Here is a 25,661-nt window from a genome sequence, read left to right on the forward strand (position 1 = left end):
GCACCGGGGGCACCGGATACTCCCCCCCCGCTCCTCCCCCCCGCCCCCCGCCAGGCCCCGCCGCCCCCGCCCCACCTCCCGCTCCCCGCAGCGAGGCCGCCGCCGCCGCCGCCCCCGCCCTGCGGCCCGCAGGGCCCCGCGGCCACGGCTCGGCCCTTCCCGGGGCCCCCAGCGTCCTCCCCGCCGGCCGCCCCGGCCCCGCCGCCCCCCCGAGAGCCCCGCGGGCCGCCCTCACCCTGCTCCAGCAGATGACGTCGTCGCTCTGCGGATCCTCCACCAGCGCCCAGAGCTTGGCCAGGAAACCGGGCACCGGGGCGGCGCCGGGGGCGGCGGGCAGCGCCGGCCCTTCCCGCATCTTCGGGCCGGGCCGCGCTCCCCGTGCAACGGGCCGGGAAGGGAGGGGCGGGGCGGGGCGGCCGACGGCAGCCGTGACGCTACGCGGGGCGTTGCCTCCGGCCCGAAGAGCCCGCTCATTGGTGCGTACTTCCTGGCCCCGCCCCCGCCCGGCGGCTGCGAGCGTGACTCTTGTTGTGCTCCCGAGGGAGCGCGGCGCGCGGCCCCGTGACATCACCGGGCGGCTTTAAAGGGGCCGCCCCGCCGGGTCCTCCACCCGCCGCCTCCCCGGGGAGGGCTCGCGCGCCGGCCCGGTCCGCCTCCCGCCGCGGCAGGCAGGTAGGTGCCGGTGCCCACGTGCCGCAGCTCCCGCTCTGCCCCGCGTTCCCAGGGGTCGCCGCACCGGCAGGCCGGTCCGTCCGCCCCTTCCCGGCTACGGGGCAACGAGCCCGGGGCCGGCAGGTGCGGCGGCCGTGGTGGGGCGGCTGATCGGGCTCCGTGTGCCCGGGGCCGGGCCTGGCGCGGGAGGGGAGGGCAGCGCCCCTCTTTACAGCCCAGAACTTTGTCCCCTCGTCACTCCGCAGGCTCCCGCCGCCGGAGGTGTCCCCGCTGACGGTCTCGCCCTTCCAGCAGAGCCCGCGGCCAGCCCCGCTCCGCACGTAAGGGATGAAATGTTTTTCGTCGCTCCTTTAACGCTTATTTTTTGTTTCCCTCCTCTTTCCTGGGCAGTGGTTTCTCCGCAGTCGGGTGTCGGGAAAGAGCCGCGCGTTCGGCCTCTCTGCCGTGGTACAACGCGGGTTGGTTAACTACCAAACGGGCTGAAATCTCGTTTTCTGTTCATTCGCAATTCCTGTGCTATTAATGAATTAGCAAGGGGGAGTCCTGGGAGTAAAGCTTCTGCTATAAAGTAGCAAGGGTTAGGGATGAATGTACTACAAAGTTGTCTTTTTTCTTTAATCAAGGCATATATTTCAAAGAAAAAAGTAACTTTTTTGAAAAGAGTTTAAGGTTGTTAGTTTCCTTCACCTTGCACTAGTAGAGTAACTAAATGGTGATTAGTCACTGTGCAGGGAATGTGAGCGCTGGATCAGTCAGCCTGCTGAGTGCTCATTGAGTGCTGTTGTTTTGCTGTTTCTGAGAATTGCCACAGAGGTTTGGGCAATGTCACGTTCAAACTCCAGCCTGAGGTCCAGACAGGACTTCTGTAAAGCCTCAGTAAGGCTGTCCCAAAGACTTTGTCCTTGACTGTTTTCAACACCAGAGCACATTCACAAGGCGTTTAGGATTGCTGTGACTTCTGGTCGAGCCTGATTTATCTGATAAGTATCTTGATGCTGCAGTGGGGGGCCTTGATGTGGTAAGCGGGGACTCTGCCAGGTAGAAATAATGGGCTGACGCGGTGGGGATTTGTCTCGGTAGGCAGTTTTCACAGCCAACTTTAAGAGTCGTTGTTTGTCCTTGGTATAAAGTTTAAGCTTTGCACTTTCCTCGGATTTGAGATTGCTTGCAAAAACCATTAACGTGAGAGGACACAAAGATCGCCCCACGCTGACTGCCCAGGCTCAGCTGCTCCCAGCCCTTGGGGACAGCCACCCTGCGCACTGGGCATACTTTCACTGGAAAGCTGCTCCTGCGTACTTTGACCTGTGTTGACAAGAAGGCCACTTCTTCGGCTGAGTCAAAAGCATCCCCTTGCCCTTCCCAGCAGGGTGTGTGCGGACAGGATGAGAGGTTTCAGGCTGAGCGCTGGCGCTGCCTGCTTTGTCTTTCCCCATTGATGCCAGCAGTGCCTTTTGCTATTTGTGTGGGGCGGGTGGTGTGTGAAGCAGCACGAGTACAGCTTTCTGAACTCCTTGCTTTGAACCTTCTTTATTGGCAGGGAATGAGTGGGCCAGTGCAGGACCTTCTCAGGGGCTTGCTGCTGGAACAGAGCTGTGATCTCTCGATGGATCAAAAACATCTCTAAATCTGAGAGATCTCTGCAACCCTCTTTTGAGAAAGTAGGGGAAAAAAGTTTTTTCCTAGTTGAGAGTTGATTTCTCTCAACTTCTCAATTTAATGACTGTTTGGAATTGGTAATACTTGATCATCACTAGCTTCTGAGAATGGTACAGCATGTTTGGAAATCAGAAATACCTATTCCTATCACTTCCAAAGCTGTATCTCGTCTGTTGCCGTGTGCTGGGGTTGAATCCCATATATTTGGTATCAGATGTGGAAGAGACTTCTCAGCTTCTCTGGGAAAGCTGTTCTAGTGTGATGCCTTTGGTAGCTGAAAGCTTACAGAATATCCAGCTTTGCTGCAAATAAACCTGATATATTTATGTTGCTATTACCAAAGACAGGGGAGAACAAATAATTATAACCTCTCTATGTAAAAAAAAAAAAAATCTGATTCCTTTAAGCTTTCTTGCTAGGTCACTTTTTTCTAATCCTCTTGCTTTCCTGTTCTTGCTGAACTGTTCCTGCTGTTACTTGTCTCAACAGCTGGACATCTATTTTAGATGACAGTTTGATTATTGGTTACATCTGGCTTTGTTAATTATATCACTGGATGAGATTTTTCCTAAGCATTTTCATGTGGGTTTTTTAGTTTGTCATCCATTTATTATCCTTTGGTGTAATTCTGCTGTCCCACATTGCATCAGTTTCTCCTTCATACAGGTAGTTCTTTGAACTTGTATTTACAGAATTGCGTTATGTGTTTTGATGATTGCAGACAGTTTCTGCAACTTGCCCTGGATCTCTCTTCAGAGTACTATTCACACCAAGCTTGGTGTCGATTGGAAGGTTTATAAGTAAGCTCCTTACTTTGTGATCTAAATCATGGGGACAATGTTTAATGGAACTAGACTAAGGAAAAAGCCTTGTGCAGCCCGTTTGAGATGCACTCCCTGCATTACAGAGAATTGCTCTTTAAGAGCAATCTTTAAAGAAGTTAGAATTTCAAATTACTTTGCAGTGACTAAATCATGCTCCCTCAGGTGGCTTAGTAGAATAGACAGATCTTGGCAACAGTTTCAAATATGAAGATACGCGCTCTGGATCATTTCCCTGATCTTTGTATATGGTCCTGTAAGATGATTTGGGACATCAGAGGTGGTGGAAAACCAGTCACTTGAAATGACACTTTCAGCTCAGGACCCCTAAGGCAGTTACACAGCGTATGGATTTGCAGGTGCCTTTTCTGCTGATACAGTGCTGTGAATGTCCTACTGTGTGAAACCTTACCGAATTAATAGTATTTTCTCAACGCTATGGAACAAAGCATTTGGAAGAATACTACAGACAGGAAAAAAAAGGTTAATCAAAAAGGTTGATCAAACTGTCGTGAGAGAAGTACATTTGGTATTGGGGACTGACTAGCAAGGCATAATCTCCATCCACCTTGTGCGTTAGTTTTGTTATGGGAGTGATTTCCTTGTCTTGGAACCCATGGATGTTTGAATAATGATCCCAATAGGACTTCTACCTGATTTCTTCATACCCTCTCAGAATGTCCAGTACCTTCAAACCACGTGGTCATATTCTATTTCTGCTACATTACATTTGTTTTCCTTTTCTCCCAAATAGGTGTAACGTCCAAAAGAGCTATGATGGGATTGTTTTGGTTGCTGCTGCTTTACATCCACATACTACCACCCGCATCTGCTGGAGGAGTCACCCGAGTCTATTACCTGGGGATCCGTGAGGTGGACTGGAACTATGCTCCAACAGGGAAGAACGTGCTCGCTAACCAAAGCATTGCACATAACCCGTATGTTTAGTTCTATAAGAATTTAGTTTGGTACTGGCTTAAAATAGTAACTTTATGAGTAAATTCATGCAAGTATCCTGGGGCATCTAAGCAAGCAAGAGACACGATGTGGTAAATGTCTGATCTTTATGAGCTTAATGGTTAACTTATTTTATTGTAGGAACATAGAAACTGTGTTAGTGGGAAAACGAATGGTCACTTTAACGGAGCATCCAGTGACCAGTGCCTGTACGCTAGAGGGGAGTACAAACACTCTATACTGGAACAGATTGTGCAACACTCTGCCCTGGGGTTTCATTTTCCGTAGTTCCAGCCGGTGATCAGCTTGTGTATCCTGAGGCATGATGACTTTTCACCTCGATGTAAATGACTTCACAGAGCTGACTCGTTTTCCTTTAAATGGAATTTCAAGCCTTAGACTTAATGGAGCTCCCTGCATGAAATTTTAGGGGTTGTCTGAAAAATATTTTTGTTGCAAAAGTAGATCTGGAAACTGCAATAATTACTTTGAGTCACTACAAAAACAAGTTTTGGTTTTAGTTTTCAAAACACCAAACCTTTTTCTTTGGTGTTTTTTGGTGTGGTTTTTTTTTTTTTTTTTTTTTTTGGCATAGCTTTTCACAGCTTTTTAAAGACATTTGTGGCTCTTTCCCACCCACACCCCCCATTTTCTGTGGCAAATAACCGGTGTTTCTTGACCTGCTCTCTGTCATTTACCCCTCCATAATAAATAACACTAGGGTTTTTACATATCTTCCAGAAACGGCACAGCAGGAATAGGGGGGGTTCACAGGAAAGCGTCAAGGTCTGTCAGTTCAGCATGGAAAAGTCTTTGTTCTCTGGAGATGCTTAACAGACTAAAACTAGTTCACAGAAAAGGAAACCCCCCAAAATTCAGGATTAATAAAGATATTTTTGCTGACTCCTGCAGTGATAGCGAATGCAGTAGTTTTTGTTTCATTTCCTTCTCTTTGTGTATTATGAGAGAAAGCAAATTCAAAGCTATTAAACTAAAATGAATTTAAAAACTGGTCTGTCACTGCAAATAATTAGCTGATGGCACTTATTTCTACAATGATTGCAGAAACCAAATTGCTAGCAGTAAGGAAGGGATGTGATACTGATATGAATGATATAGGTAGTAACGCTTGAAGAATTTTTTTTTATTGGGAAGAAAGGGACTACATGGAGGGGAAAAGGGGCAAATCTGTAAAACGAAGTATGAATTATCTGTAAACTCTTTGCTAATCATGGCTGCAGGGATGACTTCTCAAAGGGATAAGCTCTAGATTGTGTAGCTGGAGCCCAGCCCGTCACAAATTTGAATGACAAGGGCAATGCCTAATGTTTTGGTCTCAACTGTTCATCTTCTGGAGATACCATCTTCTGGAGTTTGCCTGTAATTGAGCTACTTGTATTGCTGCAGGGTGATTGATACTAAGGGGGAAGCTGGAGGAGTAACCTCAGCTCTCATTTAGGCTGGTCCCACTAATACCTGAACCATGATTCATCTCTTATCTACTAAGAATTAGCCATAAAGAGCAAATATACTCCCGAGTTGAACTTTAGTACCTGTATGAGGTTTTAACTCTGGAAGCTGGTTATGTGCTGAGTATGTACCTGCCTGACTTGTCTGCCATTCTACAAGTAATTCAGAATCGGTTAAGTAGAAAATCAGCTTTTAGACTGTGAATTTTGGCCAGAGACCTCAGAAGATTTTCCCCCCCACCTTGTGATTTAGCTGCAAATGCCACGAAGGCACTGAAGTGAGTTTCTAAAAGCCCGATGAAGGCTGAAGCAGGTATGAGGAGGGCTTTGGTCTTCCTTGGGTCACCCATGTGTGATTGTCAGAGAAGACCCATCCTTCCCATTCTTCATTTGCACCCCACAGTTCAGGGGTGCGCTTTGTCTCTGTTTGCAAAGAACTGGGGACAAGGCCGTGGCCGTGCATGGCAGCAGGCATCTGGCCGTGCTCATTCCAGCCTCACCAAGCCGTTCCTGTGCTGATGTCCCCTGTTGTGTTTCACGTGCCCAGAAAGCAGGCAAGCGTAATGGCCAGTGCTGCCCGTTTCTCAAGCAGGCTGCGCTACCCATGTCGCAGCAGTCAGGTGTGGCAGGAGGAAGTTCATGGATGCTTAGAGCATGCTAGGGTAGAGCACAGGTGGTCCTCTAAGGCCAAAGCTTTTGGGCTTACCTAGGAAAGCTGCACGTTGTTGTTGTCACTCTATTGTGTTACCAACCAGCTGTTTGGTATAACGCATGACTCATGGTGCCTTTCCCTTTCCTGAATTTAACAGCAAGGCCTCAGCATTCCTCCAGCCTGGCAAAGACAGGGTGGGAAGCACGTACAAGAAATCTGTCTATAAGCAATACACAGACTCCACGTACACCACTGAGATTCCCAAACCTGGCTGGCTGGGGTTCCTTGGGCCCATCATCCGAGCAGAAGTGGGGGATACCATTAAAGTGCACCTAAAAAATTTTGCTAGTCGACCGTATACAATCCATCCTCACGGTGTTTTCTACGAAAAGGACTCTGAAGGTAAATGAGCCACTGCTGTAAAGTACACAGATTTTTCTCACTGGGAACTTAAGACTATGCACTGAGGAGAGATGTCTGTAAAGGCACAGACTTGGTTAGCCCAAAGCTATATTGCTGGAAAGCAACTGCACTTAGGTGATTAGTGAAGTCACCTGATGTTGGGTTAGCAGGTTCATGGGTCTGGGGGTAGTTTCCTGACCTGGGCATTGCAGAACACAGCCCAGATTTCTTGATATTTTTTTTTCTTTTTTTTAGAAGAATTTCCAAAGCTGGCTAGTGGGAGAGTGGTGCAGAAGGGAAAGAGCTGTATTCATTATTTGAAGTGCCATGATATACAAGTCATGAGTGTGGTGAGCTTCAGGGCATTCACAAGAATGGTGAAGTGTGAGACCAAAGAACTGCTATTTGAAGCACCCCTAGATATTGTAGAGAGATTGACTGTGGCACATCGCAGAGTTGAAGGCAAAATAGCAATAGGCAGAGTGGGAATCATCTTTCTGACTCTGTGCCGACCTGTTTACTGGGCAAATTGCCTTACAATGGCTCTGTGCCTCAGTTTCTCTTTGAGAGAATGATGAGAGTGATAGAACACTATTTCAGCCTTGGGATGGTGAATCTTGCTTTGAAATCTGCTACCCAAGTATATATGTGCAGCTGTACTGAATGAGAGCAGCTCAGTGTAAAGTTACATGTGTGGATGTCTCTGCTGTTCCTGTATAGATGTTGTGATTGCTCAATTGTTCTAGGATCCCTGTATCCCGATATGTCCCCCCAGGATCAGAAGAAGGATGATGCTGTTTTCCCAGGAGGGAATTACACCTATACTTGGACTGTCCCTGAAGATCACAGCCCAACGGCTGATGACCCAAACTGCTTGACCTGGATCTATCACTCTCATATTGATGCACCGAAGGACATTGCATCTGGATTAATTGGGCCATTACTTACATGCAAAAAAGGTAAAAACTCCAAGAGAAAGCAGCTGAGAGCTGTAGTTTCATACTGTGAAGATTTTGTGGTGACTTGAAGCTTCATGTGAAAATGCAGCATGACTGGAGAAGACAGTACCCGTGTTCTAGCTGGGTTCTGGTTATGACATTGTCTTTATCCCTTAGTGGCTGGGTGGGTGAGCTTGTAGGCCTCTTGATCTGAGCGAGCTATTTGAACTCAGATTAAAAGCAGGAATTTTGTCCAAGACCTGATTTGTGTATTAAAAAAGTTGAGGACTGTTTAATTTCAGCAGGAATAAGAACACCTAAGGTGTTGCAGTTCAGCCATGCAGTGGCAGAGCTGCTTGGGAGTGAGAAATGTGTTAGCAGGGATATATTAAAAAAGAGTGGGCTTGCTAGAACTCTATGAGCTGTGCTGGGATGGTGGGGAAAGCATCTGTCTCTAATTTGTGTGATAAGAGTTACTCTTCTATTGGTGTTTCAATCCCTTGACTGATGTCTGCTTTTCTGCATGGGTGGGTCTTCATTCATCTCTTCTTTCACCCTAGGAATGCTGACTGGCAATTCTCAAAGGCGCCAGGATGTGGACCTTGATTTCTTTCTGATGTTCAGTGTGGTGGATGAGAACCTCAGCTGGTACCTGGATGAGAACATAGCGTTGTTCTGCGCAGACCCAGGTTCTGTAGACAAAGAAGATGAGGAATTCCAAGAGAGCAACAAAATGCATGGTCAGTGCCGCATTTGTGAAGCCATGGACTTTGCCCAGACACTCCAGGGTTGTCAGTGTTCTGGTATCTTGAAATGCAGTTTCTGCTGTTGTATGCCAGGGTGTGGGTAGAGGGGAGAAGGGAGACGGCAAGCTCTGGGATCATGTGCTGAGCAAACAATATCACAGGGACACTGCAACAAGAAAAAAGAAGTGGTGTTATGATTTAATCTCTGGCTTCAGCGAGCCCTTTGTTCGTTGTTTGGAGATTTTGAATACATGTCATGTTAGGAAAGACTTGTGGAACTGGGCTTTCCAGAACAAGAAGAGCTGGATGAGTTCTGATTAGGTCCATCCTTCAAACATGTCTGTACTGTGACCTGCTGGCAGAAGCGCTAAAGGTCCTTTTTCTAATCTCTGATTTTGACTTGCTTGGTTTTGCAGCTATTAATGGTTATGTGTTTGGGAACCTCCCTGAGGTGACGATGTGTGCTGGGGATTACGTTTCATGGCACCTCTTCGGGATGGGCAATGAAATTGATGTTCATACAGCCTACTTCCATGGAGAAACGCTCAATATTCGAGGTCATAGGACAGATGTGGCCAGCCTCTTCCCAGCCACTTTTGTTACAGCAGACATGATCCCCAGTAACCCTGGGAGATGGCTACTGAGCTGTCAGATCAATGATCACATACAAGGTAAGGCAGAGTTTGGAATACATCCTGTGCTCTGTGGCCTCCCTTTTTTCTCCCAGTGTGGTCCTGTGACGTACAGTGCGGTAGCAAACAGTGCCTTAGGCAGCCTTCCCACTAAAAATGTCCCTAGATGAATGGAGTGATTCCTTGTCTTGTATAAATTGGGGTGGGTTGATTATTAATGTGCAAGCCAGACTTACTATTTGATATTCACGTTGATCAGTGGTGAAGGCAATAAGTTTGGTACAGCTGAAAGCTAAGATGAGGCAGTGCCTTAAGAGCTCTAGTCCCTATAAGAGGCACTTGCATGGTGCATTTGAAGATAGCAGAAGGCTCTATTTGCTCTCTGTCCATACTTCCATAGCATCCGATATCTAAGGTAAGAAGCTCTGCTCACCAACACAAAAGACTGCTTGCTGTGGGAACCACCTAATCACCTTCTCCCAGCCATGTGCCTTTTGGGACAACAGAGGAGGAATGGACTGTTCATGGTAGGAAGGTGGCACTGTGTTCACTGCCTGGTCAAACTGGCTGAGAGAGGTTAAGCATGTGTGTCCTCCACCATGTCTTGGACAGCTGGGATGGGGGCGCTCTATGAAGTCCGGCCCTGTTCTCGGCAAGCTCTGGCATCCACCCTGAAAGGGAGAGTTCGGAAATACTACATAGCTGCAAAGGAGGTGCAGTGGGACTACGGACCTTCAGGGCTTGACCAAAGCAGTGGGAAACGGCTGACTGAGGCAGGCAGGTAAGCGAGAGGCTGATGGGCCAGGGTGGTGTTTGGGGCTCTCTGGTCTGTGCTGGGGAGGCTGCTAAGGAAAATGTGGAATTTCTTCCTTATCAAAATACATTCCTGCAACTCACATGGAGTACACTGCCTGGGAAGGCAGATCACCCTGTCTGGAAATGTAGGCTGCTGTAGCTAGACTGTACGGAGAGCAGTACTGGGTTCATAGCCTTGCCCACAGACTCCAGGAATTGCAGCTTGTATAGAACGTGAGCTGCCATGTTTGTCTCCGGGCTTTGTTTCTGCTTGTTGTGCCTGACCTAGGAAGAGTTCCGTATATTTGATGAACTATTAAGAAAGCACATCTTTCAGCAGACACAGGGTGGCAGAGCTTGCCTGCAGCTGTGCTTCAGTGTAGCCTTGCCGCAGCAAGCGATTTCTAGGAAATCAAATGCAGTGACCTCGATGACAGCCTTCCATCCCACATGTCGGATGGTTGTGATACAGTTGGTGAGTGGGTTCCCCGTTCAGAATTTGGCTAACTGAAACAAAGACATTCCTCCTCCTCCATTCCCTTCCCTGGGAAACTATTGGAGAGGATGTATCTCTTGCAGATGGAGAAGTAGAAATGTGGAGCTGTTAATGATTTACCCAAAGCCACGCAGCAACTCTCTCACAGACCTTAGAACTGAAAGCTCCTAGACCTGTGAGCTGGCCTTGTAACTAAGGTGCCTCTCCTGCGAGGCATGTTACGTCTGTCTGTGTTTGGAGAGGGTGGTGGCAGAGGAAATAAATCTCTCTTTACAGCTATTGTGTGGTGGTGGGGTGGTTTTGTTTGTTTTTTCAGTGATGACTGCAGTTGTCCCCTGGGCTCTGAAGAACGCGGTGTTTTAGCTCTGTCTTACTTTTTACTGCACTGCAGTTCTGTTCACTGCCCTCTCGCACATCTTGCATAGAGATGCTGGTCAGACCTGTGCCATGGAAGGGAGGGGGCTGTGTGCCAGAGGTGCCCCCTGAACCTAGATGAGTCTGTAGGACAAAAAAGCTTCACAGATGTGCTGTGCTTGTTCCTAACTGGAGATGCTGTCTTTGTCTGAAAAGCTGCTTGGGTTGGACATGCTGCTGGCGTTGCCAGAGGGATGTGGGAAGGGAACAGGAGAACAGGACTGATTTTCATAGAAATGACCTGACATTTGCTTTCTGCATTTAGCCCTGCTGAGCAGTTTTTCAAGCGTAGCCCCTACCGAATTGGAGGAATCTATTGGAAGGCAAGGTATGTGGAATATACTGATGAGAGCTTCCGTGAGGAAAAGCAGCGATCAGAAGAAGAGAAACACCTTGGGATACTTGGTAGGAATCATCCAGCAACACAAATCCTCTTTCAGTGCCAGTGAGAACAACGTTGATGTCGGGAGTACCAGTGGCTGTGACTGTCCTCTTGTTTCATGGTGTGGGGTGTGGCAGAGAGGAGGTGTTTCACAGCAGTTACATCTAAGAGCGAGGGGGACGGACTGAGGATGTGGAATGGTAGAATAAGCAGAATCACTTTTCTGCCAGGGCAGTCTTCAGAGGTTAGTAGTGAGGGCTGAGGGACACAGTATGGTGTTTGTAACTAGAGCTAAACTGGTCACAGTAACAGCTGCCGGTTATGTATTTTTGACTGAACATCTTCAAGGCTTGCTGGCTTGAGAGGTTAGAGCATCTCATACCTCTCTTTACATGCCAGATGTCAGGCCTGAGGCACCTGTCTTGGAAGGCCAAGGGGGCCTCATGTAGGTGGACGAGAGGCCTGGGCCTTTCCTGAGTGCATTTCGGCACATTTGGCCAACCCAACATGTCAGCACCACCTAAGGCTGTTCAGCCCCCTGCTCCTGCTGTTAGGGCTGAATGGTGCTGATGTGTTGGGTTGTCCACCCTGTCTTCTGTTCCCCTCAACCTGGGTGGAAGGTGGCCCTAGCTTTTTTAGTTTGCTTGGCCACTTGGGGAGTTGCTCTGTTGCTCACATTGTTTCTGCTATTTGCGTAGGTCCGGTGATCAAAGCTGAAGTTGGAGACACCATCCTAGTGACATTTGTTAACAAAGCCTCCTGGCCTTTCAGCATCCAGCCTCACGGAGTGTCCTATGGGAAGGCATGGGAAGGAATGTGGTACCATGACGGTTTGTGGCTCCCTTTTCTCGAGTAATTCAGTGCTAATGCTGGTGGTGGAGCTCCACAGCCCACACCTCCTCTGTGCTGAGGAGTTTCTGCAGCCAGGAAAGACTGGGTGTCCTACTGGGTGGAAGCCAGCCTGGTCCTCTGAGCCTGCCTGAGGCCTCACTGAAGGAGACTTTCCACTGAACTGGTGCCAAGGGGGGGTACCAAAGGGAGTACAGTTCCAGAGGTGCTATTTTTCAGATGAAAGTTGTAAACCAAAGCTCAGACTATTTCTAGCTGTTTGAGATGCCGTGAGTGGAGGAGCGTGCCCAGTGCACTCCAGCTTAGATAACCATGTGCTTCCAACATTCACCTCCCCAGATGCAGTGGGATCCACTTTGTTATTTCCTGCCACCAGGCCCATCTCTGCCATGGCACCAGCAGGAATTTACATGGTACTGAGAGTGACTCCCTGTGTGCCTTATAAACACACCCACTTCACACCTTAGAGATGCTGAGTATTGGTGACATGAATGAAGTAAAGCCCAGTATGAGTGTAGCTGGTGAGAAAATGTAACCAAGACTGGGACTTTGGGAATAACTGTGCCAATCTGTTTTAAAGGTCTGTCCCAGAATGGGGTTTCTGTTGCACCACTGCACAACTTCACGTACCGCTGGACTGTACCAAAGGATGTTGGGCCCATGTCCAGCGACCCTCCCTGCCTGACCTGGATGTACAGCTCGGCTGTGAATCCCATCAAAGACCCCAGTTCGGGCTTAGTAGGGCCTCTGGTCATCTGCAAGCCGGGCACTTTGGATGACAACAACAAACAGGTAAAAGGGGTTTTCCTGCCATGTTCTTACCAGGTTGTTGCCTTGTAGAGAAAGGAAGCATCAGCAAAGCGTTAAGGAACATAATGAAAACAAACATCTGACAGAGTCCAGGAGAGTCGAATCAAAGCCCCGAGGCAGGGTAACATTGGGACAGCTGGTGCCCAGGTTGCATGTAGGAATTGCCAGTGTTCTGGGCGCCCGAGGGCTGCCCTTGAAATGGTTTCTGTGCTCTGCTTTAAAACTCGGACAGAGTTGGCTGAACTGTACCTTGGATGCGAGTTTATAAATAACTTTTGTCCCAAGACTTGCACAGCAGGCTGCTTTCAGAGGCACGTGGAATGTTCTTTGCAGTCTTAGAAACGTTGAAAAGACGTTTTCTCTTACAGGTGGTCTGGCTGAGTGATATAATGCTTTGAGGTTTGGGTAAGCCTCGTTTCTTCTGCTAGATCAGTTCATTTGCAAGCAGAGCTGACTACAAAAAAGTGTGTGAAAATCCATGTCAGTCTTCATGCTTTTGATGAAAGAGTGGTGAAGTCTGAAGGGCGACCAGAACTACCTCTTGGAATTTCACTCAGGAATAGTCTGCTCATGGCAGTAAGCCTAGGGGAAAGCAGTAAATTAATATGCTGGGCAGACGCAAGACAGATTAGCAGAGCCTTATTGTGGAAAAACAGTAGGCGGCAGAAAAACAACCTACTGTCATCCTGCCCACCTCGTGGGGCAGAGCGGGGAGCGGCTGACAAGCCTGAAACCAGCTGCCACAAGAGCCATCCTAGAGGGGTTTGGCTTTCGGTCGGCTTTCAGGGGTGGCATGATGTGCCTAAATTAGGAGCGCAGAAGAGATCAGGCCGTTACACGGGGTGGAAATGCGAACCTTCTGAGCAGAGAGGATCATGAATATATACAGCCCGCTGTGTGAAGGAGCTGTGATAGCTCCTTCATTTATAGCACCTCCATAGACATTTGCAGGTATTGAGAGGGTGCGAACAAAACAGACTTGTTTGGAAAGGTGGGACGGGGAAAAATCGCCTGAGGCAGCAATTCTGGCTCCACAATCTTAGGCAACCCTCTAATGAATGTTTACTGGGAAAGGTGTGCGGCCACTCCTCGTGCGCCCATGTGCCGCAGAGTGGGGATCGCGTAGCCCTCCGCAGCGTGTCTTCCTGGGTACAGCTCGGGAATCTGAGAGCAGAATGAGAATCTGGACAACACCGGGCATGTTCTTTTAGTGGGGGGAATACACCATGCTTGGGAACGCATTTCTTAGGATAATTAACATTTTTCAAGGATTTAGGGTAATTAAAAAAAAAAAAAATGCCCTATCCAGGCCTGCGGTAGGAGAAAGGAGGGGTGGAACACAGTCCTCAGCCTGCCGTGTGGGCTGGGCTCTGATCTCAGGTCCGATTTGGACAGGCGATGAAACCTACGCCTAAACGTAGGTGTGGTGGTGGAAGGAGGCAATGATTTCATATCCTTGGTTGGATTTTGATCACTTTACTCATGTGAAATATCATGGAAAAACGGCAAGTGGTGCCCCTTGTGGAGCAAAAGAGGAATGTTCAGCGTGAGTAAAGGGACAGAGCCCTGGCCCGCAGGGAGCCAACTTTTAAGTTAAAGGGGAACGTGAGAGTCGGGCAAAACAGCTTTAACGGTGAGGATAGTTAATTGGTGCATTTTAAAAGTTAACAGCCATCATTATGATTTATATCTTAGAAAGGGATCGACAAAGAATTTTACCTTCTCTTCAGCGTGTTTGACGAGAACCTCAGCTGGTATTTAAATGCAAACATAAAGTACTATTTGAGAATGGAAGAGACTTCTGTGAAAAAGGATGATGGCTTCGAGGAATCAAACAGGATGCATGGTATGGCCTGATGCTGTTGCGCACGCAGTGGGAACAAACCTGCAAAACACAGGGCGGTGTTCAGCGAAAGCCTGAGCTGGGAAGCGGCGGTAGCTGTGTTGTATTGGCCTGAAGTCAAGCGAGGCCAGAGGCGGCGGGTGGGACGTGGGACAAGAAGCACAGCTGTCTCGGGAAGCGTGTCCTGAGCGTATTCAGAAGTGAATTTGCAAGCAAGCTACACTCCCACTGTCAGGTCTGCCCTGTCAAAGCCTGTGCACAAAATGAATCTTTTGGCTGATACCTACCTGCAGAGAGTTAATGGTTTTCTCCTTTGCAGCCATCAATGGACTTATGTTTGGCAACTTGCCTGGGCTGGATGTGTGTGAAGGAGACAATGTGTCCTGGCACCTCCTGGGCCTGGGCAGTGAAGCAGATGTACATGGAGCTGTGTTTCAAGGGAACACCCTGCAGATGAATGGGATGCGGAAAGATTCAACCAATCTATTCCCCCACACATTTGCTACTGCCTTCATGCAACCTGATAACAAGGGTAAGTGTTGGCACATCTAACTTAGCAGCGGGAAAAGTCTCCTGTTGTAGTATTTGCTCCTGTGGCTGATTCTTTAGCACAGTGAAACTCTTACGGGATGAGCTGTGCTTTGGATCCTGTTTGGTCCCATTTACAAGGCCACAACTCCTGTTTTTTGCATCTGATTCTGGAGCAGAACAGGAGATACAGGACCTTGTCTTGGTTGTCCCAGCCTGGTTCTCCAGGCTGCCACTTCCTCTTGAATATTTGTAGTAACAGCCCTGATGGACATTGCTGCCTGTGACCCATAGAAACGTGCAAACACGTCATTCAGAATAAAGCAGCAGAGAGTTGCCAGAGCTTAATTCTCCTGTCTATGGCTTGCAGAAGTTCCTGTTTATGACAGACCCCAGTCTTCCCAGTTTGTGGGATAGGCACACAGTACCGTGTCTCCATCACACAAAGAGATGGCCTCTGCTGCCAGTTTTCTCCTCCCCTTTGGCATTCGCAGGCTGGATCTTTTACTTAATCAGCCTCTCAGCGGTGGTAGCACAGTTATGTCACTTGTTTTTTTTCACATCCAATAGGCTGGTTGTTGTGTAAGAAGGCCTCCTGAGATGATTTTTGTGTAGAACTTTTTGTTGTACCATTCCTGCTTGATTTCTCTAGCAACCCCTTTTAATCTTGGCCCGTGGCAACCAAGCTTCCTAAACAAACACCCAGATATACACATACCGATGTCGGCCACGTCACAAGCTCTGCGTGAGAAGCAGCTGCTTCCTAGGATCTTTAAAAGTAGCTGATTTCCTTGCTTGTGCTGCCTCCCTCAGGGATTTTTGAGGTATACTGCCAGACGAGCAATCACTACCAGGCTGGGATGAGGGAACGCTACTCCGTTTCCAAGTGCGGAAAAAGGGATCCTGCTCCTGCCGTTCAGTACAAAGGGGTGCGGACGTATTACATCATGGCAGAGGAGGTGGTGTGGGACTACGCGCCTGACCGAAGCTGGGAGAGGGAACGGCACAACCATTCTGCAGAGAGGTAGAGGGGAAGCTTCTGGGGAAGCTTTTGGCAAAGTTTCTCAGTAGACCTCGGTGAAGCCTGTTAAGTGAATTGGCCATCTTGCAACACAGTAGATACGCCATTGCTGGTGGTGCTGCTGATGGGAGCTGCAGCCCCCCGCATCACTGTGCCCACCTTTGCAGCCAAAGCAGGTCCCTGGGAAACCCATTCAACTAGTGACCCCCCTGCCACAAGTTAGCTGTTTTATTCCCGGCGATCTTTTGGGTATCTCAGCGCTCATTCTGCATTTCTCAGCTACGCCGACGTATTTTTGAGCAACGAGAATGGACTGCTTGGCTCCAGGTATAAGAAAGCAGTTTACAGGGAGTACACCGATGGGACTTTCCAGACCCCCAAGGCCAGGATAAATGGTGATGAACACCTGGGGATACTAGGTAAGGATGCGTGCAGGAGATAAATCTTCCACTCGCACAGTGATGGGACTTGGACTCTAGAGCTTCAGTAGATAAGGGCTGTAATCTGAAGGCCTCCTAGGTATTTAAAGCATCTGCTGCGTATGCAAGTGAGAAGTTCAGACTGTCTCCTATCCAGATCTGCCAGCTTTGGAGACAGCAGTAAAGAGCGTCCTGAATGCAGCTTGTAGTAGAGGAGACTGGGTTCTTGTGCCTGCCTTCATCTCAGCTTGCTTGTGTGTCTCAGGCAAAGCATTTTTCACACCTGCATTTCTCTGACTGTAGAACAGAAGTAATTGCTGACTTCTAGAGAGCAGTCTGAGAGGTGTAGGTGAAAATCTGTAGCTGAGAGAGAAATGCCTTTGGCTTTGGGAAGTGGAGGAGCACATTACAATGGCTGATGGAAGTCTGTGGATGCAGTGCTGTGTTATGAACCCAGGGCTATAAGTGGTGCCAGAGCAGCAAGGCTGAGGGAGTATATGCCATTCAAAATAGGCTGCAGCTCTGATTTTTGACAATGTCAGGCATGATCAAGACACTGTGAAATTTGCATAGCAGTATTCAGAAATCAAGCCTTAGTTGTGCTGGGCACAGTTAAAATGCATAACAACCTTAATTTCCCTCATAGTGAAACACACGGTCCAGTTTTCTAAGACTTACTTGAATTAGGACTGACCTCCAATTCTCTTTTTGGGAGGCAGAGGTAAGGTAGAGAAGAGGGAGGGGAACATCATAAATATTATAGGGGAATATCTCTGGGGAGATGATGATGGGAGATAGGTGGGAATATCCTCAGGAGATATGTTGACAGTGTTTGCTAGTCTCAGAGTACATTCTTCCTATTTCAAGGTCCTTTTTTGTGGGCGGAAGTGGGAGATATTCTCAACATTGTGTTTAAGAACAATGCCACGCGACCCTACTCCATTCATGCACACGGGGTGCTGGAAAGGGAGACGGGACGGCCGCAAGTAGCAAACCCTGGTAAGTCACTGTGGTCTCCAGACATCTTCCTGTATGGGCTTATGAAGCTAATTTTAGCCTATAGCTAGACTGGCGTCCTTAAGTAGGCTTAGATGTACTCGTTTTCTTATGGTAGAGAACTGGAACTGAGCAATAACTGGTCTTTCAGGTTCACCGCAGTTCTAGTGACATCGCTTGCGTGGGAATGGCAGCCCTGGGAGTTCACATTCTGCTCTGACTTCTAGCATAAGTGTAGCACAAACTCTTCTGTGTGCAGCCTTATACCCCCACACTGAGTCGGGTCTGTCTGCGGGAAGGAGAAAGGTGATGGTGGTTCACAGCTCAGCCGGCCCTTGGTAGCCCTGGCCTGATGGCACACGATGGGGGAAGCCTGTGCCTCTTCTTTGGGACCTATACTCTTTGTGATGTGCACAATAGTATGAAAACAATATGAAATCAAAGAAATTAATAAGTGCTTGCCAGGACACTGACTGAAGTCACCAATTTGTTTCACAGTCCAGATGGCAGTTTGCATAATTTTTGGTCCCCTTCAACTTGTGCAGGCTGTCTAAGCAACAAACAGGTTCTCAGCTGGGACCTGTCTTTCTGAAATGTATTGCTAATATGCAAAATGGTAATTTTAAAAAGAAATTTGAATAAGCATCATAAATATACTTCAAAAAGAGGAAAGATCATCACAAACTCCGTCTGTACTGAAAAGAGGTGGAATTTCCTTGGTCAGGTCCCATGTCAAAGGCAGCAGATGAGGCAGAGTTGTGCTGGTACCAGACAGTGTGTGCATCCTGTGACACCCCCCACCCCCCCGCTTGGCGTTTGGTGCAATGTCCAACAAAATCAGAATTGAATTTGCACTTTGCAGGCAGGATTTCTTTTTTGTTTTGCTTTGCATGCTGCTCAGCAAACTGGTGAGTGAGTGTGTCACACTGATGTTGATGGTGCTTCTCTGTCACTCAGGTGACATTGTGACATACCGATGGGAAGTTCCTGAGAGATCTGGTCCAGGGCCAAATGATTCAGCCTGTATTCCTTGGATCTACTACTCCATGGTGGACCCAGTAAAGGTAAAATAGAAATTAGAACCAGAAAAACAGTTAGACCAATGTTTCATCCCCTCTAGAAAACAATGTGAGCTGGATACAATTTAGAGATTTGCCCAGCTGAGAGGCAAAAGAACCACCTGGTGACACATCCAGTGTTCTCCTGGGACAGTAAATCTTCCAAACTTGTCTTGATGTTTGTCTTGATTTTTTTCCTAACACAAACCTTCATAAAACAATTCCACTGTCTTCTTGATACTAACCTTCCTTCGGGTATTTGCAGGTTATGAGAACATTTCCCACTAAGTCATGGTTTCTATTAGTGAGAGCCATAGGGCTAATCTAGAAAGGCAGAAATTGTCCAAAAATAGGCCCCATGGATAAAGCAGGAAGGTTTGGGCATTGCTAGGATCAGTTGTCATAGCACTGATTTCACTGGGAAACAACATGGAGGATCCTGCAATAAACTGTCACATTCAACCCAGAGATCATTGCCTTTTTATCTCAAGTTGCAGATGTTTTTGCAGCCCCAGAGTGGAGAACACTTTGATACCATTCATATTTATGACTTTTGGATTTGCATTTATAAGAGCATGTATAGTGTTCTTATGCTTTGGTAGCTAATTTTCACCAATGAGAGTACTTACACGGTAAGTTTGTTTTAATTGGGGTCGTGCCGGGAACAGAAAATATGGTAGCTGAAAGGCAAAGAACTGCGTACAAAAGAGAGGCTGAGAAGATCTTTGCTTCAGAGACTTTTCTCCTTTGTTCTGATTAGGATATGTACAGCGGTCTGATTGGACCCCTGAAGATCTGCCGGAGAGGGGCACTGCAGTCTGATGGGATCAGGAAGGATGTAAAGAGGGAGTTTGCTCTACTCTTCCTGGTTTTTGATGAAAATCAGTCCTGGTACTTGGAGGAGAATGTGGAACGTTACAGTAAGGGAAATCACAAGGAGATCAACCTGCTGGATGACAAATTTGTGGAAAGCAACAAGATGCATGGTAATAATGCCTGTTGGGTGCCTGAGCACCCGTTACTATCTATGCAAAGTTGATGTTGACTCTGCCACCTCTATAAGTAGTCAGCCAAAAACCCAAAAGCCTGACTCCCAGCAAATTCCCTCATCCTTTTCTGTTGTCAGTGGCACGAACAGAATTAAACTGTCTCTTGTTCTCAATATTGCAACACATATACGGCACAAATCTTTGATCTGTAATGAAGACTAATTGTTATGGCTGTCTCTGTCAGGAGGCAAAGATATGGGCCAGAGAGGTTAATCTCTGATGTGTCTGAGTGACTTGGGACAGGAAATAAAATCAAATGTGAAATTAACTTGTCAGACTAATTTCATTCTGTTTGTCTCGGGACCATTAGAATATGTTGGATTTCAAATTAATTGACTGATCTATGCAGCTGCAGTACATGGTCCAGTTGTTCTAGCTGATAACCAAAAAGCTATTTATACCATAGTAGGATGAACACATTTTTCTAAATCAACATGTTATTTGTGATAGTTTTTCTCCATATTATATATGGATCTATTTAAAGTATTCTTAGCAAAACAAGTCCCTTGGCAGTTGTCGAGAAAAGAACAGAGAAGAGTTGCATTATGTGTACTATCGTTACTACTGGTTTTGTACAGGTGATATAAAGAATCTCCAGATATACATGTCCATTGTTATAATTGTTAACCCAATATTATAGCTAGCGAAACCAATGCACTGATGTTGGATGCTTGCTTTAGGCCACAGAAAGTGCCTATGGCAGATCTGGGAATAAAACACTGGTGTTCCTGCCCTCAGATCATGTCTCTTTCCCTCTTATTCCCTCTGTTGTCATCTGAGCATTTAGCTTGCTCACTGTTTTGGTCCCTTTCCTGCGAAGCAGTATTCCTTCTGGCGATGCTAATTATGAAATAATGTCCTGCCATGTAGTGATTTTACAAGTGATCAGCATGTAATGTATACAGCCAGCATGAGACGCAGAATGACAGGGTTGTCTGTTGGCAGGATTTACCTGTTTTCATTGTTCTGCAAGTAAAATGTTCAGAGATATATGTGTATATAGATATATGTATATATTGCCCTATCATTGGACTAAGGTGGCCATTTTTACACATCTTGACTTCTAGAAACAACCGCCTCTGCTGGCTGACTGCAGGTTTTCAGCAAGAGGTAGTTTTTGAGGTTTATTTGAGCTGAGCTACAGCATGGCCTGGGATGCAAGTCACTCTACTTCTCCTATTTGTTAACAGATAGGAAAAGTAGTTGAGCTGAAGAGAGACTGACAAACTTTTGGGGGCTGGTCATATGGAAGACACTAACTGCTGATGCACTGGTTGCTATATGAGCTTTGCAGCATCTAACTTGCTTTGCATGTTCTTCCTCTGAGATGGTTCAGCATCTTTACCATTTCAATAACAGCCTTTTCTACTCTCTCTGTATGTTATTTCCTGCACAGCCATCAATGGGAGGCTCTATGCGAACTTGCCTGGGCTGACCATGTTCCAGGGTGAGCGGGTGAACTGGTACCTGCTGGGAATGGGTCAGGAGATTGATGTCCACACAGTCCATTTTCATGCCGAGACCTTCATATACAAGGTAAGAATATCCTGCTGCTGATAAAGCGGAGACTGACCACCGATATAATCACTTTTGCTTGACTCTGACGGACTTGAACTTCTCGAATGACTTCATAGCAACTTCACCCAGCTAGGAAAGGGGTGTGATTTTACACATCTAAATCTGATTCACTGAGCCTCTGTATTGTACTGATGTGCCTAGATAACCCTTCTTAGGATTAGGCATTACCAGATCATGTTTGCTTTCCCAGTTACGGCCCTGGAGCTGCTCTTTTTGGGCGTTTAAAAACTGTAGTAGCACTGAGGTGGTCTCCAGTGACGCTAACAGATTTTTCTTTCTGAAAAGATGCACAGAGCACTGCACGCTAACAGCCTCCCTTCCCTTTCACAGAATGGCAAAAGCTATAGAGCAGATGTTGTGGATCTGTTCCCTGGGACCTTTGAAATGGTGGAGATGTTGGTTGGGAACCCTGGGACATGGCTGCTTCACTGTCACGTGTCTGATCATATTCATGCTGGTATGGAGATACTCTTCACGGTCTTGCCCGGACCAGGTAGGGAGTTATCGCTGATTGTTACTGTAAGACATCTAACAGCACTTTCTACTACTGCTGCTAAATTCTGAGTGTTTGCATCAGACTTACAACTCTTGCATACCGTAAGCATCCAGTTAATTGAGCAGATAATTACTTAAGTACTGTTAATTTAACGTGTTCCCTTTGAATATGGTAATACCTGCAGCTGAAATTAAAAACAAATTGGTTTCTGGAGTTTACATTGCCTATGTTGTTATTATGAGTTTTATATTAGCTTGTGTCTGAGAAGCAATGTTCCCCCATCAGCTAGTAATTGTTCGTACTAAGAATATTACCTGTAATCTAAATGTACATCCTAAGGCTCCTCATTTCAGCAGGAAACGCTGGAATGTGCTCACAGGTGAGTGACACTGTACTAGGTTTGGCTGTGATGGCATTAACTTTCTTTATAGCAGCCCATATGGTGCTGTGTTTACATTTGTTACCAAAACAGAGTTGATGACACAGGGATGTTTTAGCTGTTGGTGAAGACTACTTTCACAGCATCAAGGTCTTCTCTGTTTCTCAGTCAGTAGGCTGGGTGGGCCAGAGGCAGGGAGGGGACACGGCCGGGCAGCTGACCCGAACTGGCCAAGGGGTATTCCATGCCATGTAACGTCATGCTCAGCAACAAAAACGGGGGAGATTTTCCAAAGTAGCCATTGCTCAGGGATTGGCTGTGCATCAGTCTGCTGGTGGTGAGTGGCTGCTTTTGCATCGCTCGGGTATTTTGGTTCGTTGTTCCCCCCCCCCCCCTTCACTTGTTAATTGTCTTTATCTCAGCCCACAAGTCATTATTTGTGTTTGTGTTTGTTTTTTTGTTTGTTTGTTTTTTTCCTCGCTTTTGCCCTTCTGATTCCCTCTCCCATCCTGCTCGGGGGTGAGCAAGCAACCCTACCAGCCAGGGTCAGCCCGCCACAACCTCAGAGGCTTTGATTTTTGCTTTTCTTTCAAAGGCCATAAAGGGTTGTGCGGCAGTGGGAGTGGGTCTGCTTTTGAAGCAGGCAATACAAAAACATTCTTGGTGTGATGCAGAGAGGGGAAAACACTGACAGGAGAAAAGAAAACCTGCAAGCCCTGGAAACCCCTGCTGCCTCTGGACCTCATCCTTGCCAAACGCGCCGTGTTCTGGACTCTCCCTGTTCAGTCCAACACTTTTTCACCCTCTTTTCCTTTCCTTTCAGAGCCAGCGCTTGAAGTTGTAAACTACAGTCCAGGTATGGTGTATTTAGCACTGCTAAATCCTGTCTGCGTGTGTGAGGCGGAGGAGGGAGGGAGATCTCTGATCAGCGCGGGGATCTAGACCTGTAGGAGGAGAAGGGAGGAGCACGGACACCGCCTACAGCCTCTCCTCTGTCAGGCTGGGCAGCGCGTTAGTCTGAGGCCTGGCTGCCGATGGATAACAGGGAGGGTTCTGGGTTGGTTTGTTTATCTGTCCTCCAAATGTCTGTGCTTTGATGATAAAAATAAGGAAGTTGGGCTTGTTAGGCTTGTTGACCAAGTCAGGCGAAAAACTTTCATGGCCTCGCATCCTGTTGTACTTGCTATGTACGGATCCAGCTCCAGAGGAGAGTGCCAGTGTAGCAACTGGCAGAGATTCAAAGGGTTTTAAAGGAGGGTGTTGCAAAGGAGATGGTTTTTCTTATCCCTTTCAATCAAAACCCAAGGGGTACCTTAGGTTAGTTGTCCTCCCTTCTTGGACTGTTAATGACTCTGTGGTTTAGTGGATTTTCACATTCACCATTACTAGCTGAAGGGACTGAGTCAACATGCAAAAAACAAGCACATCCGCCTTCTGGTCTGTTCTTCCCGCAAGAAAAAAGCCTAAGCACGTGCCCTGGCTCTTCTGGGTATTTTAAATAACAGATGTGAGAAGACATTCGGTTGAGCAGCACCAGAGAGAAGGGGATTAGTAGGGAAGATACCTTTAAAATTCTCTGGGGTAAAAGTCTGAATAGTTTGTGGTAATGATTTATTTCCCTGATTTTTTTTTCACCTTTTTCCACAACTCCATTTTTCAGCTGCTCTGAATAAATCCAGCTGAGCTGATTTCAGAGCCAGCTCAGACCAGCTGAATATACAGCCATCTGCCTACAACTCTTTAGCCTTTCTCTACTGATATTTCAGTCATTTCCTTCCCAACAATGTTTTCTTCACTCAAAACGGGTGTAAAGAAGAGGAGTAACAAATGTGTCAGAGCAGTAGTGACAATATTAAAGAATTCAATTGTATACCATGCTCAGGCATCGGCCTGTGTATGCCCACCAGGCAAAAACCTTCATCAACAGTTGTTACCTGTGCAAACAGCCACTTTTTGCAAAAGGTTGCCACTGCCTCTGCGTGGAAGCGTAAGAGAGCTCAGGATCTTAAGTGACTCACCACCAGCATGACTGAGCAAGCGCGCTCTGCAAAGTGGTGGTTAGGACGACGGACTAAGTGTCGTGCATGGGGAGCTTGGAGCAGAGTGGGGAACTCGCAGCAGCCCTGGTCTGGATGCACGTTCTCGTCTCCGTTCTCTTGTTCCTAGCCCAGCCACTGACTCCCCACGCAACCCCAGATCACCTCCCTCTTCAGTGGGGACAGCAATGGTTAGCTGATGGGGCTGAATAGCTGTGAGACACGGTGAGATCCTGGGGTGGAGTGGATTAGGGAAAGAACCATTCATTCTCAAATTTCTGTGTGACCTCAGGGCTGAGGGTCTTTTTGATGGACAGTGACTGAGTCTCTGTCACTCTGACTTGTTTTGATTGCATTGGATCTTTCTTTTGCTCCTTTCTTATATTTCTTGGAATCTTTCAGTTGTGGTATTTCTGGCTCTCATTGGAACTTCTTTTTGTTTGTCTCTCAGAGTTGCTACCTGAGGATAAGGATGAGTCCCAGAAGATCAGGCTTTTTGGAGCTAAGGTGTCCCTTGGGCAGATAGAGGCTGCAGTCATGGGTCTGGCCATTGCAGGAATGATATTATTCCTGGTCGTCTGTGTCCTCCTGGGCATGGTCCTCTATCTCGAGAGACAAAAGAGGTTAAGACGCAATCGGAGGTCCATCCTGGATGACGGATTCAAACTCGTGTCTAAAAAGAATTCAGGACTATAAAAGCCAAGTACTTGGAGCAGAGGCGGGATCGTTGTCCACAGCAAAGATTTTGGGGCATCATTTAAATTGTACACTGTACTTCTAGAAACTAAGGAGGGAAAACTGGAGCCCTGACCTCTTCATATATCCTCCTCAGCAACTCTGTAAAGAAAAAGTCCATCCAGGAGAGATCCAAGGACCCTTTGAACTGACTGAAGACAAGTAACCAGAATAAAAAGGTCCTTCTGAAATACTTCTCTTCCCTAAGAAAGAGAGGAGACGTTTCCCCTATTTTCTTCTCTCCAGAACAACTCCACTTGGTCTTTCTCAGCAGACTAGCTTAGGCCAGATTCCAGTCTGGCTCCATTGCCAGACCGGAGTTGGGAATGGTCTCCCAAGAAACTATGAGCCTTTAAACATATTAATCTGAAGGGGGGAAAATAATATTTTCATTTTTGTGAATCAAATAAGAATACAGAAGAGAAAATGTTAATTTAGATTTGGATTGCTGTTTTTTTGAGTAATTGGACAGGTGCAAATTCAGGGTGGTACATATCACAGCGTTTGAGAGAGCTCCACAAGGACCATGACAGCAGCTGTGCCTCACCATCTGCCTTGCTGTGACACATCCTTCTGCTCTCGGCACCCCAGGCAACGTGCTTTGATATTGGGCATCCTGTGTCTTGTGCTGGGAGAAGAAGCTTTTCCAAGTGCTGCAGAGCATCCTGGTGACTTCCCTGTGTCGCAGTCGTGTCAGGCTGTGCGCGTGAAGGGCTGTACCTCAGCGCCCGTGCAGCTCCTTGTGCAACAGGGTCAAGGATGCCATCATGTTCTGTGATGTGGTTTGCTCTCTTTCTTTCAAATACATCTTAATGTAGCGATCTCCGGA

General features: G+C 47.2%; 1 protein-coding gene across 1 annotated transcript; it reads left to right on the forward strand.

Moving 5' to 3' along the window:
• Positions 1 to 956: 956 nt before the first annotated feature.
• Positions 957 to 25,661, forward strand: HEPH (hephaestin). Its single transcript, XM_082488500.1, has 21 exons — positions 957 to 992; positions 3,907 to 4,090; positions 6,388 to 6,632; positions 7,379 to 7,591; positions 8,131 to 8,310; positions 8,733 to 8,987; positions 9,561 to 9,729; positions 10,919 to 11,058; positions 11,734 to 11,865; positions 12,465 to 12,676; positions 14,390 to 14,540; positions 14,857 to 15,069; positions 15,879 to 16,089; positions 16,366 to 16,505; positions 17,373 to 17,504; positions 18,459 to 18,565; positions 19,320 to 19,545; positions 21,005 to 21,144; positions 21,517 to 21,679; positions 22,885 to 22,917; positions 24,549 to 25,661. The coding sequence occupies exons 2-21, from the start codon at positions 3,927 to 3,929 to the stop codon at positions 24,791 to 24,793; spliced, it is 3,471 nt and encodes a 1,156-aa protein (XP_082344626.1). The 5' UTR covers positions 957 to 992; positions 3,907 to 3,926; the 3' UTR covers positions 24,794 to 25,661.

Source organism: Vanellus vanellus (genome assembly GCF_965231255.1).
Source record: "Vanellus vanellus genome assembly, chromosome: 10".
NCBI classification, from domain to species: domain Eukaryota; kingdom Metazoa; phylum Chordata; class Aves; order Charadriiformes; family Charadriidae; genus Vanellus; species Vanellus vanellus.